Below are 15,464 nucleotides of genomic sequence, written 5' to 3'. Positions count from 1 at the left end.
CAGACGTGGCTCGGATCCCGCGTTGCTGTGGCTCTGGCGTAGGCTGGCAGCTACAGCTCCAATTCGACCCCTAGCCTGGGAACCTCCATATGCCGCGGGAGTGGCCCAAGAAATGGCAAAAAGATAAAAACAAAAACAAAAAAAGCAGCATGCAGGCCCCTGAAGGCACGGAGGGCCTGGAAGGAAAGGGCCATCAGGAAGCTCCTCCAGGAACGCCGGCAGGAAGGGAGGCGCCCCAAGCCCAGACGCTCGGTCTTGGTGAGACACCAAAGGAGGACCGAGCAGCACCGGGTGACGGAGCGCCGAGATAATCCTTCCGTTTCAGGTCTGGGTGCTGGAGAGGGTGGGGGTCCTACTGAGACAAGGACCTGTCTTGTAGGAAAGATGGAAAGATGAGTGTGCTTTCAGAGACGCTAAGCCTGAGGTGATGCTGAACGAGGGAGCAAGCGCCACAAGGACCTTTCCTGCCAACCTTTAGCCCAGCTCACATCAAATTTGAAGGCAGAGCAATTTCTGAAATCGGCTATCTTATACAACTCCGAGGGTCCACCTTCCCCAGCAAACCTGGGAACTCTTCTGGGCAGAAACAGAATGAGGCACGTGTTCTGCATCTTCTTCCTTCCAAGCCTTGGGCCGAGAGCGTGCGAGCCCCGAAGAGGCTGCTTCCTGATCTGGACAGAGCCAGGCTCTCTGGCTCTCAGCCCAACCCGGACGGGGTCCGCGCCAGGCCCGTGGTGCACGTGCATGGCCAGGGCCGCAGTGGCGAGGCCAGGGCAGTGGAAGTCAGTTGAACGACTGCTATGGGAGAAGGCCACGATCCTGCCTCACCGGCTGAGAGCACAGGGGCAAAGTGATTCATCAGCAGCGTGTGCTGTTCTGGCAGGACTGATGTGAAGGACACAAGCAAAGGACGTCCGGTCGCTCAGCAGTGATGGCTGGGCTGCTGCGACACAGGCACAGCTGTGTTTGCTCGGAGCTGGTGAACGGCCCTTTCTCAGGGAAGTACTGTCAAACCCATTTAAGGTGGAAAAGTAATCCAACAGGGAGTCCGTGGAAAACAAAGCATCTCGTCGAAAGATGTTAAAATACAGACAAAAACACCTCTCTGTATCACAGTCATCAAAAAATGCTGCTGTGCGAACCAGAGATTCGAGTCCGGCCGCTACTGCGACAGCACCCAGTGCAACCACCAGCAATCCAATCTCAGTCTGGTCTTTCTGTAAAATTCAGCGGATTAATTTTAGTGAATTAGTTAGAATGGCCCATCCTAGCCTGGATCGGAAGGGCAATACAGTAGCAAATTTTCTGCAAAACGGAGGAGCGCACGTCCTGCTTTGTTTTGTTTAGAAGCTGGTAAAGAAAAGAGCAGAACACAGAGAACTGGGGGCCAGCATGAGCTCTGTGCCCGCCGAGCCCCTCCCGAGGGCAGAGATGCCCTGGCCACAGAGACACGGGTGCGGCCCCGCACTGGCCACTCCAAAGAGCTGACCCACGGAGGAGGCCGCTCCGACAGGCACCCAAGGTCCATATCTTGGAACAGCTGAATGCAAGCTGCTATGTCAGAGCCCTAAGGCACCCAAACTCGACTGACAAAACTCGTGCTGTGCAAAGCTCACCAGGCATGATCACGGCTGTACCGAGGCAACGGAGGGGCATGCCAAAGCCAAACAGAAACAGAGCAGAAAAGAGCAAGACCAAAAGACTTTTAAGGTATTACTTGAGGTCTCCTTTAAATTATTTTCCGTCATTATCGAGCCAGCAGTCCATTGTTATTAATTCATATTCAGGCTATTTAAGCGGCACCAGCAATGCGGGCTGCAAACAAATGCCTCAGTAATTTCCTAACTTTTGAGTGTTATTTTCTTGTCAGTTAAATTTAAAGCAGCCCATTTGTGACCACATTACACCAAGCTAATCTCATCTAAAGTGCTTCACCAACCTTAACCGCCACACTAAGGGTTTAGACTAATGAAAGCAATTTACATAAACGAAATTTATGTCAATGCGTTTCATGACAAATTTTTTATTTTATAATAATTATAGTACTTATATGATAACATCTGTTGATATTCACAGTCGAAACCTGGCAAAGATTTAAACCCACAACATTTTCCATGCATCATGTACATTATCTGTGAAAAGCAATAAAAAAAAGCAATGAATGCATTAATCATAGCAATATCATCTGCAAAGCATAAATCTGAAATGCCTTTCACGTCAGCTCAAACTGTTTTTTATTTTTTACACACCTGATTTTACGCCATCTGTACAAGGGCAAGACAAAGACGTTTGAGGAAATTTTATTTCTTGGCTGTTTGACTTTTACGAAACACTCAGGCAACGTTGTGTAAACAGAAGATTTACTATACAACTGAGAAAAAACGATGCAGTTAAAAGTCCCTTTTTATTAAAGGGCGGGGTAAATGACCACAGCATTTTCACAGGCAGCGTGGTGTCAGATGCGCATTTTTTGCACCTGTTTGACATTCTCCCTCGTCTCTCTGTCGCGTGTGATTTTTCGAAATCCATGTCAGGTCTAAACCTATCCTGTGACATAAACAGCAGAAGTAAGACTCAGAAGGCTAACAGCGCAGGGTCTAATTTCCCTACCCTGGGAGACATCACACCATCGGCCCGGCCACCGTCTACAACATCAGCTTGTCCCGCCCCGGGCTCCCTGCGATGCCAAGAATAAGCGCCTCGATACTCGTCGGACTCGTGCCCGCTGTGCCACAGTGGGACACCGAGACTAAACGCAGAGTGCACACCGCATGCATCCCTGACACAGACGGGCTGATGAGCTTCTCAAACTCTAAGGCGAGTTTACTCAAATGTGAATGTCTCTGCTCTCCATTCCAATGACAATGGCGGACACTTCCTCCAGTTTCTAGTTGGCTAACAAAGCCCATCAGCGGGCAGGCGTTTACTGCAAGCGGCAGGTGTGATGACTGTACCTGGCTCCTAGACACACAGACTTGAGCCTCAACTTTAAGACCAAAGTGACACTTTCTAACCCGTATGATGCAGAAGCCTCAGGAATAGCCTCAGGGAAGTGTCTCCCTACCCTCAGCTGGCAGTGGATACCCACGTGCAAGAGCGCTCGGATGTGACATTTACATTATTGCATCGCGGACTTGTAACTTTGATGCGCAGCAACTCTCGGTACACAACACTGAACAATAAAATCCGGACTAATCCGTTCGCAACGAGAGCTCCCGAGACCGCCACCTGTGCCCCGCCAGGACGGTTAAGATGTCCATTAACAGTTGTCTGTCTTCTGGTATCAACAAGCCTTTGACTTCACTAAGTGTTTCGAAACGTTAACCATAAGCCTATTATCAAATTCCTCAATAAAACATCTTTACAAAGTAAGTCAGCGACAGCAACTTTCAACTGCTCTACAGCAGGAGCTGTGGGCACAGGGACAGAAACATCTTACAAACCCCAAACTCACACGTGGTGCTACTGCTGCGAGAGGCACGAGAGGCACGGGGCCCCATCACCACCACCACCACCACCACAATGACCACTGGCCTGGGCCAGTGAGCGGGCCCTGCCCCACTCCGGCTCCAGAAATCTATTCATGGCAGCAGTTACCATAACCAAAATGTGATGAGCAAATGTTTGATAGGGAACAAACAAGCGTGGACCCTGCCTTGAGAGAGAGTCAACTTTGACAAGCTAGTAACTTAAACCATGTAAGAGCCATTTCTGTGAGTCAAATCTGGCGTGTTGAACTAGCCAGTTCCTGAGATTCCACTTAACAAACGCGGACGCCCGGCAGGCAGGCCCACCTAGTGAGGCAGAGACTAGGTGCGGGAGCTCCTCCAGGAACGCAGCGAATTACAAAGCTCAGTCCTTCGCCCGTGAATCAAAAGTGCTCTCCAGGAGTTCCCGTCGTGGCGCAGTGGTTAACGAATCCGACTAGGAACCATGAGGTTGCGGGTTCGGTCCCTGCCCTTGCTCAGTGGGTTAACGATCCGGCGTTGCCGTGAGCTGTGGTGTAGGTTGCAGATGCGGCTGGGATCCTGCGTTGCTGTGCCTCTGGCGTAGGCCGGTGGCTACAGCTCCGATTCAACCCCTAGCCTGGGAACCTCCATATGCCGCGGGAGCGGCCCAAGAAATAGCAACAACAACAACAACAACAACAAAAGACAAAAAAAAAAAGACAAAAAAAAAAAAAAAAAAAAAAAAGTGCTCTCCATTACCAAGTGGCAACTCCCTGCTGCCTCTCCCCGGAATTCTCCACTCAGCTAAAAGGTACCACACTAGGTCGGGGTCCCGCCCCTGCTCTCGTCTATTCCTGATGCTGACTTTTGTTTCCACGCTCAACAAGGGTGGTCCAGCATCCAGGAGGGAGAGAATGGGGTGCGTGTCCCCAGGGGGCCTGTGATGCCACCTGGCCCACCTGGGCTCCTGCCCTGGAGGGCTCCACCTGCTGGCATCTGGAGGAGATGTTGCCTGCGTTCCAAAGCCTCGCCTTCTGCACCTGCTTCCACAGCATCACATTTCCTCGGATGCTGTCCGCTTCCCACTTGTCCCCACAGGACAACGCCTAACGAAATGGATCTTTCTGGAAGGCTCACACCCACATTTCTAACTGACGTTTTCTCCTTTCGGTGCCGTCACCCTGCAGTTGCCAAACACCTAAGAATCCATGTGCCTGTCACTCTGAGACCTCTCCCTCCTTATGTCTACACGACCAGAAAAAAAAGCAAAACTCCTGTGCAAATGCCAGCCCCACCCTGTCTGAGTCCAAGCCCTCCAGGTGTCGAAAAGCCTGCCATGGCCATGAAGCCTCACCGTCACCTTGGCACCGCTACCAAGGAGAGGGAGTGGGCTACGGCCCCCGAAACCACAGCCGCTGCATTCACCTACACCATTAGAATCTCAGGAGCACTTTCACATTTATAAACCCTAAGTATTTACGATTGCTTAAGTATTTGCCGAGCGAGCAAACGCATGTGCAGTCTTTGGAACTAACCCTATCTTGGGATAAAAGCTTGAAGAGGAAAAAAGTTCAAATGTATCTTACTAGCTCTGCTTATAGTAACACCTAGAATCACCCAAACTTTTGCCAAGGTCTTTCAGCCAGGGTCAATGAAAGTGTTTCTAAAACGTATGGTTAAAGAAGCGAATTCTGAAGCCAATTCTTGTGATGCTGTTTTCCACATGCTACTACAGAAGCAAACCATTTAAATTGTAACACCCAACATGTGTAATCTTCCTCCTGAACATTTATTGTGAGTAAAATGACAAGACTGTGCAAAGAACTGAAAAATGTCCATACCCTACTGAGCGAACACAAGAGAACCTATTTTTTACCTGGATGTACAACGAAGACTAAAAAAATATAAATGCTGACACCCAGGGTGGGTGGAACTCTCTTAAGAGACAGGAGGTCTCGGGTGTGAGAAGGCTGCCACCAGCGCCCAGAGCTGAGGCCAGGTCGGTGCTGTCGCCTGGAGCACAGCAGGCCTCCCCGACCTCCTGCTTTGGGCAGGGCTGCGGCGACGGAGATGGAGACGCGGTCGGGACGAGGCGCACACGTGCACGCGGAAATGCCTGCTCACCAGCAGAGACGCCAGGGCCTCGGGGCCACCGCGGCCCTCTTCACACAGGAGTTTTGCCTACATGGAGGAACGACGTCCAGAAGATCAGCTTCCAGATTCAGAGCACGGGGGGTGTGCATTTAACAGCTGATCGCATGGCCGACTCGCCCTCCCAGACCGTGTATCGCAGGCCATAGCCTGGAAACCTCCATATGCTGTGGGAAGCGGCCCTAGAAAAAGCAAAAGGACAAAAAAAGAAAGCTTTGCCCCCAGATCTCCAGTGCCACTGAGAACCACCCAGCAACTGACCACGTCTCACTCGTTTCTTCCCTGCCTTCGCCTCTAGGAGGCCTCGTCCAGGGCTCCTGCCCCTTTCCCAGATCTCCCACACTCCTCCCTCCCACAGCAACTCATTTCCAATGAGGACCTTGCTAAAAACACAGAAGCAATCAGAAGAGAAAACTGCCTCATCTTCCCAGGACAAACAGAGCCACCCACCTACACCTGTGCATGTGACTCAGCCTTCTTTCCTACCACGTGCCCTGCGGGCATCCCATGCCTGCCTCTCCCCCTGCCCATCCCGTCCTCTTGCCTCTTGCCCATCCAGAACCCCGCTTTCATGAGCACCCCCTACGATGGCTCTCCAAGTGTTCTCTCCAAGCTGAACCCTGACCTCACAGCACCAACTCCTGATCTGATATCGCCACCTGGGTGACCAGTAAGTACCTCAAACTGGCATGACCAAAAAGGGATACTTAATTCCCTATCCTGCCAACCCCTCTCTGCCCCAGCCGCGTAAGTGACATTGGTGGCACCACCTTTGACGTGAGAACTTGAACCAAAACCCTGGGATAACCCTAGACCCTCTCCTTCCCCCCACCTCCAATCTCATAGCAAGTCTTGACGGTTCTGGCTTCAAAATAAATGCAGAATCCGGAGTTCCCATTGTGGCACAGCAGAAACGAATCCGACTAGGAACCACGAGGTTGTGGGTTCGATCCCTGGCCTCGCTCAGGGGGTTAAGGATCCCTCGTTGCTGTGGCTGTGGTGTAGGCTGGCAGCTGTAGCTCCAATGTGACCCCTGGCCTGGGAACCTCTGTGCGCCGTGGGTGCGGCCCTCAAAAAACAAAAAAAATAAAAATAAAAAATAAATGAAGACGCCATTCCCTTTCTCCATCCCGCCGCTTCCCCCAGTCTCCCACCACCTCCTGCCTCCGGTCCCACCACAGCAACCTGTGTCGCCGGCCTGCTTGCCTCTCCTGCCCGTCTCCCACCTGTTCACAGCGCATCGGCCAGGCTGGTCTTTTGAGCACAAAAACCACAACACAGCGCGTGTCTGCCTGAAATCTTCCAAGAGCTTTCCTTCGCAGAATAAACCCAAGCTCCCGGCCATGGCGACAAGGCTCCAGGGCTCCGGCCCCACCCTCTCTTCCATCGTCTCCTCTCCCTTCGGCGCCCCTCGCCCCCAGGTCGCTCTTCCTCGGCCATACCAACATCACTCCCCCTCCAGTTTTGTGCTTGCTCGGCTCGCTGCCTGGAATGCACTTGCTTTGGGTCTTCACCTTGAGCGCCCTCACACGACGCAGGCCTCAGGGGTGCCCTCCCAAGAGAGGCCTTTCCAGCCCCCGTCACCTTTTTTTTCTGGCCACCCCTGTGGCAAATGGAAATTACCTGGCCAGGATCGAACCATCACCAAAGGTGTAACCAGAGCCACAGCAGTGACAACCCTGGGTCCTTAAGCCACTGGGCCACAAGGGAACTCCTCCCCCCTTCATCTGAAAGAGTGTGCTCACCCCTCCACAGCCTCCACTCCAACAGCCTACTGTATTCTTATCCAGGACCTATCACCACCCGAAATTATACCACTGGGTTTACTGTCTCTCTCCTCCACTAGAACAGCAGCTACCTGCGCTTACGATAGTGCCCGGCTCAGAGAAGGCGCCTAATAAATATTTGTTGAGTTCATGAATGTTACTTTTACAATAAAAATTAAACAACGTTTTAAAAATTTAACTCCTTGTACAACTGCCACATTGTGAATAAACTACACACATGGAGAAAGACTAGAAGAGAAAAGGAGTTCCCGCTGTGGCGCAGTGGTTAATGAATCCAACTAGGAACCATGAGGTTGCGGTTCGGTCCCTGCCCTTGCTCAGTGGGTTAAGGATCCGGCGTTGCTGTGAGCTGTGGTGTAGGTTGCAGACGTGGCTCGGATCCCGAGTTGCTGTGGCTCTGGTGTAGGCCGGCAGCTGCAGCTCTGATCAGACCCCTAGCCTGGGAACCTCCATATGCCGCAGGAGGGGCCCAAGAAATGGCAAAAAGACAAAAATTTAAAAAAAAAAAAAAAAAAAAAAAACTAGAAGAGAAAAAAAGACGGAAATAGATGCATTTGGAATTTGTTTTTTATTTACACTAACCTATTTTAATGTTTTGTATTATTTTTGCTTTAGAATACAAAAGTCAATACCTCTTCTGTTCTAAATGAAAGCTATGTGAGGATCTAGCGGTACCAGAGGGTCACTGCTCTAAACATTTGTCGTGACAAAGAGAAAAGCAGCTTCTGCCACCTGGCAGCTGGCCTTGACTATCACCCAGGCCCCAGCGTTGCTGGGAGCTTGCCCGACACTCAAACCTGGACCTTGAGGTTGAACATCAGGAGCAGACGAGGCCACTGTGTCACCAGGAAGGATCAGGAGAAAAATCATCCCCCCTCTTGTGCTGATTACCGTGACCATGACACTGATGGGATGTAACACCGAGTGTGACAGACAGCACCCTGCAGCATCTCGGCACAGGCCAAACACAAAAAAGGTCCAAGCCCCGAAACACCAAACACCCCCCTCTCCTGGCGAGTGAGTGGCCACTGCTTCTGCACCAGTCTGGGCTTCAGTCCCTTCTCTCCCCGTAGGTAAGATTTACTCAAAGAGTCAATCGCAGAAGAACCTGTTTTCCGACAACATCCAATCCAGGTCAAAGTCCTGATTCCTTAAAAACCCCACAATCATGAACGCAGGCCCAATCCTGTGCTAGGTCTTTCCAGCACCGTCTTCCGGAGCTGCCCCACGCGGCCTCCCTACGGGTCCTCCCTCACTGCACAAGCACGAGGCCCAACTCGCTCGACTACCGCTGTGTTCCTGGGGGTCTTTGGCCGGAAGACACGGACAGGTGCCATGACATCCGCTGCTATGACAGGCCCTGGGCACGCACAAGTCACAGGAGCCTGGCTGGAAAGCTGACCCCAGGACATCATTGCGGGGCTGCTTCTCTGAACATGTTCCCTGCTATCCGCTGATTTCCTTGTCATCTGCCTCTTTCCCCTAAAAGCTGAGTGAGGAGGGGTGGGGGAGAGTCAAGTTTCTTAAAGGTCCTGGTGAATAACGTCGAAATTAATCAAGGAGAGTTCCCGTTGTGGCGCAGTGGTTAACGAATCCGACTAGGAACCATGAGGTTGCGGGTTCGATCCCTGGCCTTGCTCAGTGGGTTAACGATCCGGCGTTGCCGTGAGCTGTGGTGTAGGTCACAGAAGCGGCTCGGATCCCACATTGCTGTGGCTCTGGCGTAGGCCGGTGGCTACAGCTCCGATTCGACCCCTAGCCTGGGAATCTCCATATGCCATGAGTGCGGCCCTAGAAAAGGCAAAAAGACAAAAAAGAAAAAAAAATTAATCAAGGATGCCCTGCACGGCTTCCCTTCTTCCCATTTCCCAAAGTACCCTGAGCACAAGGTGAGAGTGGGGCTGGACGACTGACTCATGGGCAGAGCCTGAGGCAACACTACCCAAGTACTTTAAGCCACATGTTCGAGCCCAATAAATTAGCCCAGGCTTAAAGAGTCAGGCTGTACACATGTAAGAATTTTAATAAGCTTGGAAAATGCTACCTGGAGCTTATGCACAAGCTTACTGTACCAATGGGATTCCCTGCCACCAGCCACAGGGTGCTAAGCCCCTGACAAGCACCGCCGAGCACATGGGGCGGCAGGACAAGGAGTCGGCTCGGTCCAGGTTTGCTCAGGAGCTGGAGACCCAGCAGAAGGCTGGCAGCCAGATGGATGGAGAGCAGAAGAGGGCAGGCAGCCCAGTGGAGCCAAGGGCATTTACTAGGAAAACATGCGACGGTCTCTTTGGTGGAAATCTGGTCCTCGCACACCCTTCCAGAAACATGCCAACACTGTAATCAATGTCCGCCGTTGTCCAATGCTTGCTTGTACCCAGCACTGCGTCAGGTACAATAGACAGTGATTTAAGCAAACGCGGTCCCTGCCTTCTCGATGCTGACACCTAATATAAATAAAAACAATAAATCTGTCCGGAGGATTACTGAACTAACTGAACAAACACGAAATAGTCTAAAGCACTGACCTTACACAAATGCAGTGGAGTCAGAACCGAAGGGTAAGTCATGGGAGATGACTCTCTAAACAGGGTGGGGCCCTAATGGAACAGGTCCCCTGTTTAAGCTCAATCTCCGGGGGCGGGGGAAGAGCAGCCTTTCAGAAAAGCTTCAAGGGCTGGCTACGGGGCTTAGAGAAAATGAGCCAGTCAGGGACGAGGGCGAAGCTTGGGAGATGTTGTAGACACAGAAACGCAGCCACAGGGAGAAAGACAACTTGACAACCATCCCGCGAAAGCAGGGGAAAGCAGTGTACAGGTGTGCGTTTCTCGTGCATTTTGACTCAGGCCCCCTTCTGATAAATGTGAGAAGCTCACGCTCTCTTTCACGGCATTTAAACTTGACAGGAAATTAAAGATCCCAACCAACAGCAAAGCAAAGCAAGAGCGCTTTCAGAATTGGATTCTCCAAACGACACGAATCGCACCCCCGTCCCCTAGAGGTGAGCATCACCCAGCGGGTGGCAGCGAGTGTCCACAAGGATGGAGGACCTAGCCTGGAAAGCAAAAGGGAGGACTGGGACCCTGGGTCCACAAGGCGCCAGGCAATCAGGAGCGTTAGAAAGAGGTACAGCCTAAGGTGACAAAACAGACCACGGCCCAAGCAAGAATATGTGATCATTACCTGATTGAAATTTTTGAAAGAGAACTCTTTGTAGATGGCATCTCTCTCCCTTAACTCCGACCATCCTGCTGCTTGAAGGTCAGGTATAACCTGGTTCCTCTCCTCGGCTGTCAACCCATGGGCACCTGCCGACTAAGAAAAGATGACGTTTACTCTCTGGAATGTAGAGGTTTGGTTAAGTTCAAATAAACTTAACTGCTCTTTACATAGAGATGTAAAAAAAAAAAAAAGTCTTAAGGGCAACAATTTCTACCCATCTTTGGTTTCTTTGTTCTCAAAAAAAAGAGACAAAAACGAGGCTCACTCTGGACAAAATAAGCTGTCTCCGTGGTACACGGGCTCACCGCACCTTACAAATGCCTCAGACTTCACAGGTCAGCTTCTCTGGTTTATTACAGATACAGCTGACATTGACCATTTGGCCGTCGTACCAAAGACCATCACCCGTGGCCAGCATTCCAGGACTTGGGAAACGGAGACAAAGACATCCACCCAAGGACACCCTGCACGTCCCAGGGTAGAACCAGGATTCGAACTCAAGGCTGTAAACTCCTGGTCTATCGCTCTTTGGATATTCCCACTTCCTAGCTCTCAGTCCTTCCTCACCCAGCTCTCTGGGTTCACCATCTACTGTCAGTGCAAAGGAAGCCCAATCCCCAAAGAGGAAAAAGCAAATGCACACTCACAGGCGATTTTGTATAATAACTTCTGGGCATCCACAGAGCCTCTGGACTACAGGTAAAAAGCCCCTGCCTTAGTGGAATGAGTTTTCTCAGAAACACAGCAAAACGAACACTCTCCAGAGTCTGGCCAGAGCACCGCCCGGTCCAAAGCACTTGTGCACAACTGTCCACCCTGCTCCTACTCACCCTGGCAATGACATTCCCAAACCTGGAGTTACTTGGTTAACGGGCCCAGACTTCCTATGCTATTTGCTTTTTTTTTTTTTTTTTTTTTTTTTGTCTTTTTGCCTTTTCTAGGGCCACTTCCCGAGGCACATGGAGGTTCCCAGGCTAGGGGTCGAATCGGAGCTGTAGCCACCGGCCTATGCCAGAGCCACAGCAACTCGGGATCCAAGCCGCGTCAGCGACCTATACCACAGCTGATGGCAATGCCGGATCGTTAACCCACTGAGCAAGGCCAGGGATTGAACCCAAAACTTCATGGTTCCTAGTCGGATTCGTTAACCACTGCGCCACGACGGGAACCCCTATGCTATTTGTTTTTTAACTGAAAGAACTCTGAAGAGCATGTCAGACAGAAGAAAGGGACACTCTAGGAGAAGCCAGAAGAGCCATGTTCTTATTCTGGCACAAGTACCAACCAGTAATTCCTGCCCTACCTATTTGCAGGGCTACTACAGGCTCAGATAAGGGCAGGACTGGCATCCAGAGAGACTGAACTAATGTGAGGACTCCTTAGCAAAGGGCAACCGGGGAGTTCCCACTGTGGCGAAGTGGAAATGAACCTGACTGGCATCCTTGAGGATGCGGGTTCAATCCCTGGCCTCGTTCAGTGGGTCGGGGACCTGGCCCTGCCGTGAGCTGTGATGTAGGTTGCAGACGTGGCTCGGATCCAGCGTTGCTGTGGCGGTGGTGCAGACTGGCAGCTGTAGCTCCGATTCGACCCCTAGCCCGGGAACTTCCACATGCGGCGGGTGTAGCCCTAAAAAGAAAAGAGAAAAAGAAAAAAAAAGGGCAACCAGGGACTGGATCCTCCACTATGAAACTGCAACTCATCCCCACTTCAGAAATCCTAAAAGCCTTCACCACTGACATCAATGGAATTAAGAAGGCGAAGTAAGTCAACTCACTCTAAGACAACTTATTCTTTAAGAGGAAAAAAAGGACACGAATGACCCAGCTTTCCAGTTTCTTCCTCGCTAGGTCAGCTATCCTTCCCTATAACTAACCAAACAGAAAATGAAAATATGTCTTAATTAAATAAAAATGTTTAAAGCCTTGTTATCAAAAACCATTTAAAGGAGTTCCCTATGGGCCTAGTGCTTAAGGATTCGGCATGGTCACTGATGTGGCGTGGTTTGGATCCCTGGCCTGGGGAACTTCTGCATGTCGCAGGCATGACCAAACCAAACCAAACCAAACCAATAAATAAATAAAGGGAAAAAATAAGAAAAAAATTTTAAAACACTTAAATATTACGCACGTAAAAAAGAATGAAATAACACCATCTGCATCAACATGACTGGACCTAGAGATTAGCATATGAAGTGCAGCTACAGTGAAAGGAAAACATGATATGTCACTGACATATGGCATCTAAAAAATGTATATAAATGAACTTATTTGCAGAACAGAAACAGACTCACAGACTTCGAAAAACGTATGATTATCAAAGGGGGCAGGTGGGGCAGGGGAGGGACAGATGGGGGTTTGGGACTGGCCCATGTACACTGAGGTATATGGGATGACGGACTCACAGGGACCTGCTGTTCAGCACAGGGACCTCTACGCAATAGTTTGCGATCATCGACGTGGGGAAAGAATCTGAGAGAGAATGGACTCGAGTGTGGGTCTGACTGGATCACTGCGCTGTACACCAGGCATGATCCCAACATTGCCAATCAACTAAACGTCCACGAAACTCCAAAAAAAGGGAAAAAATACACTATTCAGAACCAAAGTATTCATTAGTTTCACAGCAATAGCTCTGAAAATTTTCACACGCAGACCCCCTCTAGGAAATAATCTAAAATTGTAACTGAATATTTAAATATTTTAGGTCAATGCAGAGTCGTTTTGGAAAAGAAAGGGAATTATTATTGAATAGCTGCAAAAGAAAACTCTCAACCATGCTGTGGGTAACGCAGCAGTCGCCTGGGGTCTGCGGAGCCCACCCTGAGCCGATTTTTTCTGCTCGCTCCACCACCCACAGCCCAGTGAGGTCGGTGACATGCACTCTGCGCTCACCACAGCCACAGGGATCAGGTCTGGGGCTGAAATGGAGTCATGTCACCTACGTAACACAAACGGTTCTCTTGGGGACATACCCTCTGTAGAACCCTTTGCGGTGGACTTGAATTTTTTTTCCCCCTTTGGGAGGGATGGAGAAAGCACAGGATCTGAAGAGTAATCTTTTTCTTTTCTTTTTTTTTTTTTTTAAGGGCCGCACCCAAGGCATATGGAGGTTCCCAGGCTAGGGGTCAAATGGGAGCTATAGCCGCCAGCCTACACCACAGCCACAGCAATGCCAGATCCGAGCCACGTCTTTGACCTACACCACAGTTCACAGCAAAGCCAGATCCTTACCCACTGAGGAGGTGAGGGATCCCACCTGCCTCCTCGTGGATACTAGTCAGATTCGTTTCCTTTGAGCCAAACTGGAACTCCTGGAGAGTCATCTTGATTCGAAATCTAGCTTTGTTACTTCCAGCTGTGGGTGCTGAATAAATCACTTCGCCTCTCTGATGAGCAGCGCTCTACAGTGGGGATATTACCACAGCCACCTGCCAAAATTCCTGAAAGGCTTAAAAGAGCTCTTGAGTGTGAAGGCACCCAACAGAGAGCCCGGCACGTGGCAACCACTCCAATCCCGTCCGTTTATTCATTCCTCTCCAAACCCCACAGTTTTACTGGATCACCAAGCACCCTAGGTAGAGGCATGCCTTGGGACACGCCTAGGTGACAGTGAGCACTCCACCTGCGTCCTCGCCTTAGTGGCCAAGAAGCAGAGTGCCCATCTTTCCCATCATCGAGTTATTTTTAATTTCTTCTATTAAAGGATTTCAAACTGCCAAATGGGCCCCCACAAGCAATTAAAGAAAATGAAAAGGTGAGTTTCACGCAACTTTTTCCCACTAGGTGGTGCTGCAAGTTAAAACTTTCCCTCCAGTTAATTTACCCCCCAATCTGTTAATTTCCAAAGCAGGGAAACTGACAGGATGCCCCTCAGAAAAGGAATTAAGAGGCAATGTGCCACCAAAAAGGTAATTCAATAGTAATTCCTTTAAAAAAAATTAACACCAAGAGAAATGAATTCGTTCCACATTCAGTCCCGCTGTTTACAGCGAGCGAGCCGAGAGCGAGACGGCGCCCGCTCTCTCCGAGCGCACAGTCTAGAGGACCGAACGGCAACTGGAGTCTCATCAAGAAACCCTAATGGTGAAATACTTTCGCAACTGCTTTTCATGTTTACTTTTTTCTTTTCTAATGAAAGTCGGCCTCGGTTGTTTTCCGGTTGGCAATTTGGTAGACGACGACGGGATTTTTAAGCCAAAGGAAAACTAAGATGCTGCGGCCACCCATGTCTCGGACCAGCGCTTCCGACCGTGCCGGGTACCCGAATGTGACTCCCCAAAGTCCGAGCCCGAAGGCCGGGCCCGCTTCGGGGTCGGCTCGGGTCCCTCCGCCCCTCGGCCGGCACGGCGGCGCCTCGCCCTCCCGCGACCCCGCGGGCTCTCCGCACTCACCATAGCTGCGAGGCTCTGGCGTCGACCCCGCAGCGCCGCGAACCAGCCCCGCGTCGCCCCGCGCACCCCCAGCGCAGCCGCCATAGCCTCCGGCCCAGGGCTGCCCGGCGCGCTGCCTGCCCGCCGCCCCGGCCGCCGCTCCGCGGGCCGGCCCGGAGCCAGGAGCCGCGGGGGCAGCTCCCGCCCAGCCCGGCCCCGCCGCGCAGGCCCAGGCGCGGTCCGGCCCCGGAAGGCCCCCGGAAGCTTCGATGGCCGGCAGCTCTGCCGGCAGCCGGGAGGGCGCGGGGCCGCAGGCCCCCGCAGGCCCCCGCAGCCCCGGGCGCTGTCAGACCCCGCTCCGCTGGCCTTTCGAGTCGTGCCCAGGTGCCGCGTTTCCTGCCTGTGCCGGGGAGGCAGGCGGGCTGGCGCTGAGCGTGCACTGCACGTTCTCTGTCTTCGGCGTCTGGGGCTGGGGGTGTCGCAGCCTCG

The 15,464-nt window shown here is 51.5% G+C and overlaps 1 protein-coding gene across 1 annotated transcript in view; it reads right to left on the bottom strand.

Annotated features, from left to right (window-relative positions):
- Positions 1 to 15,136, bottom strand: part of PCBD2 (pterin-4 alpha-carbinolamine dehydratase 2) — a 52,256-nt gene extending 37,120 nt beyond the window's left edge. The window contains exons 1-2 of the mRNA XM_021084778.1: positions 14,997 to 15,136; positions 10,568 to 10,699 (exon numbers count right to left, since the gene is read on the bottom strand). Of these exons, the coding sequence (XP_020940437.1) occupies positions 10,568 to 10,699; positions 14,997 to 15,080 (216 nt within the window). The 5' untranslated portion in view covers positions 15,081 to 15,136. The remainder of the gene's footprint in view (positions 1 to 10,567; positions 10,700 to 14,996) is intronic.

The sequence above is a fragment of the Sus scrofa genome, chromosome 2 (assembly GCF_000003025.6).
Source record: "Sus scrofa isolate TJ Tabasco breed Duroc chromosome 2, Sscrofa11.1, whole genome shotgun sequence".
Classification (NCBI taxonomy): domain Eukaryota; kingdom Metazoa; phylum Chordata; class Mammalia; order Artiodactyla; family Suidae; genus Sus; species Sus scrofa.
The sequence above is the reverse complement of the archived record's forward strand: the minus strand, read 5'-3'. Positions and strand labels throughout refer to the sequence as shown.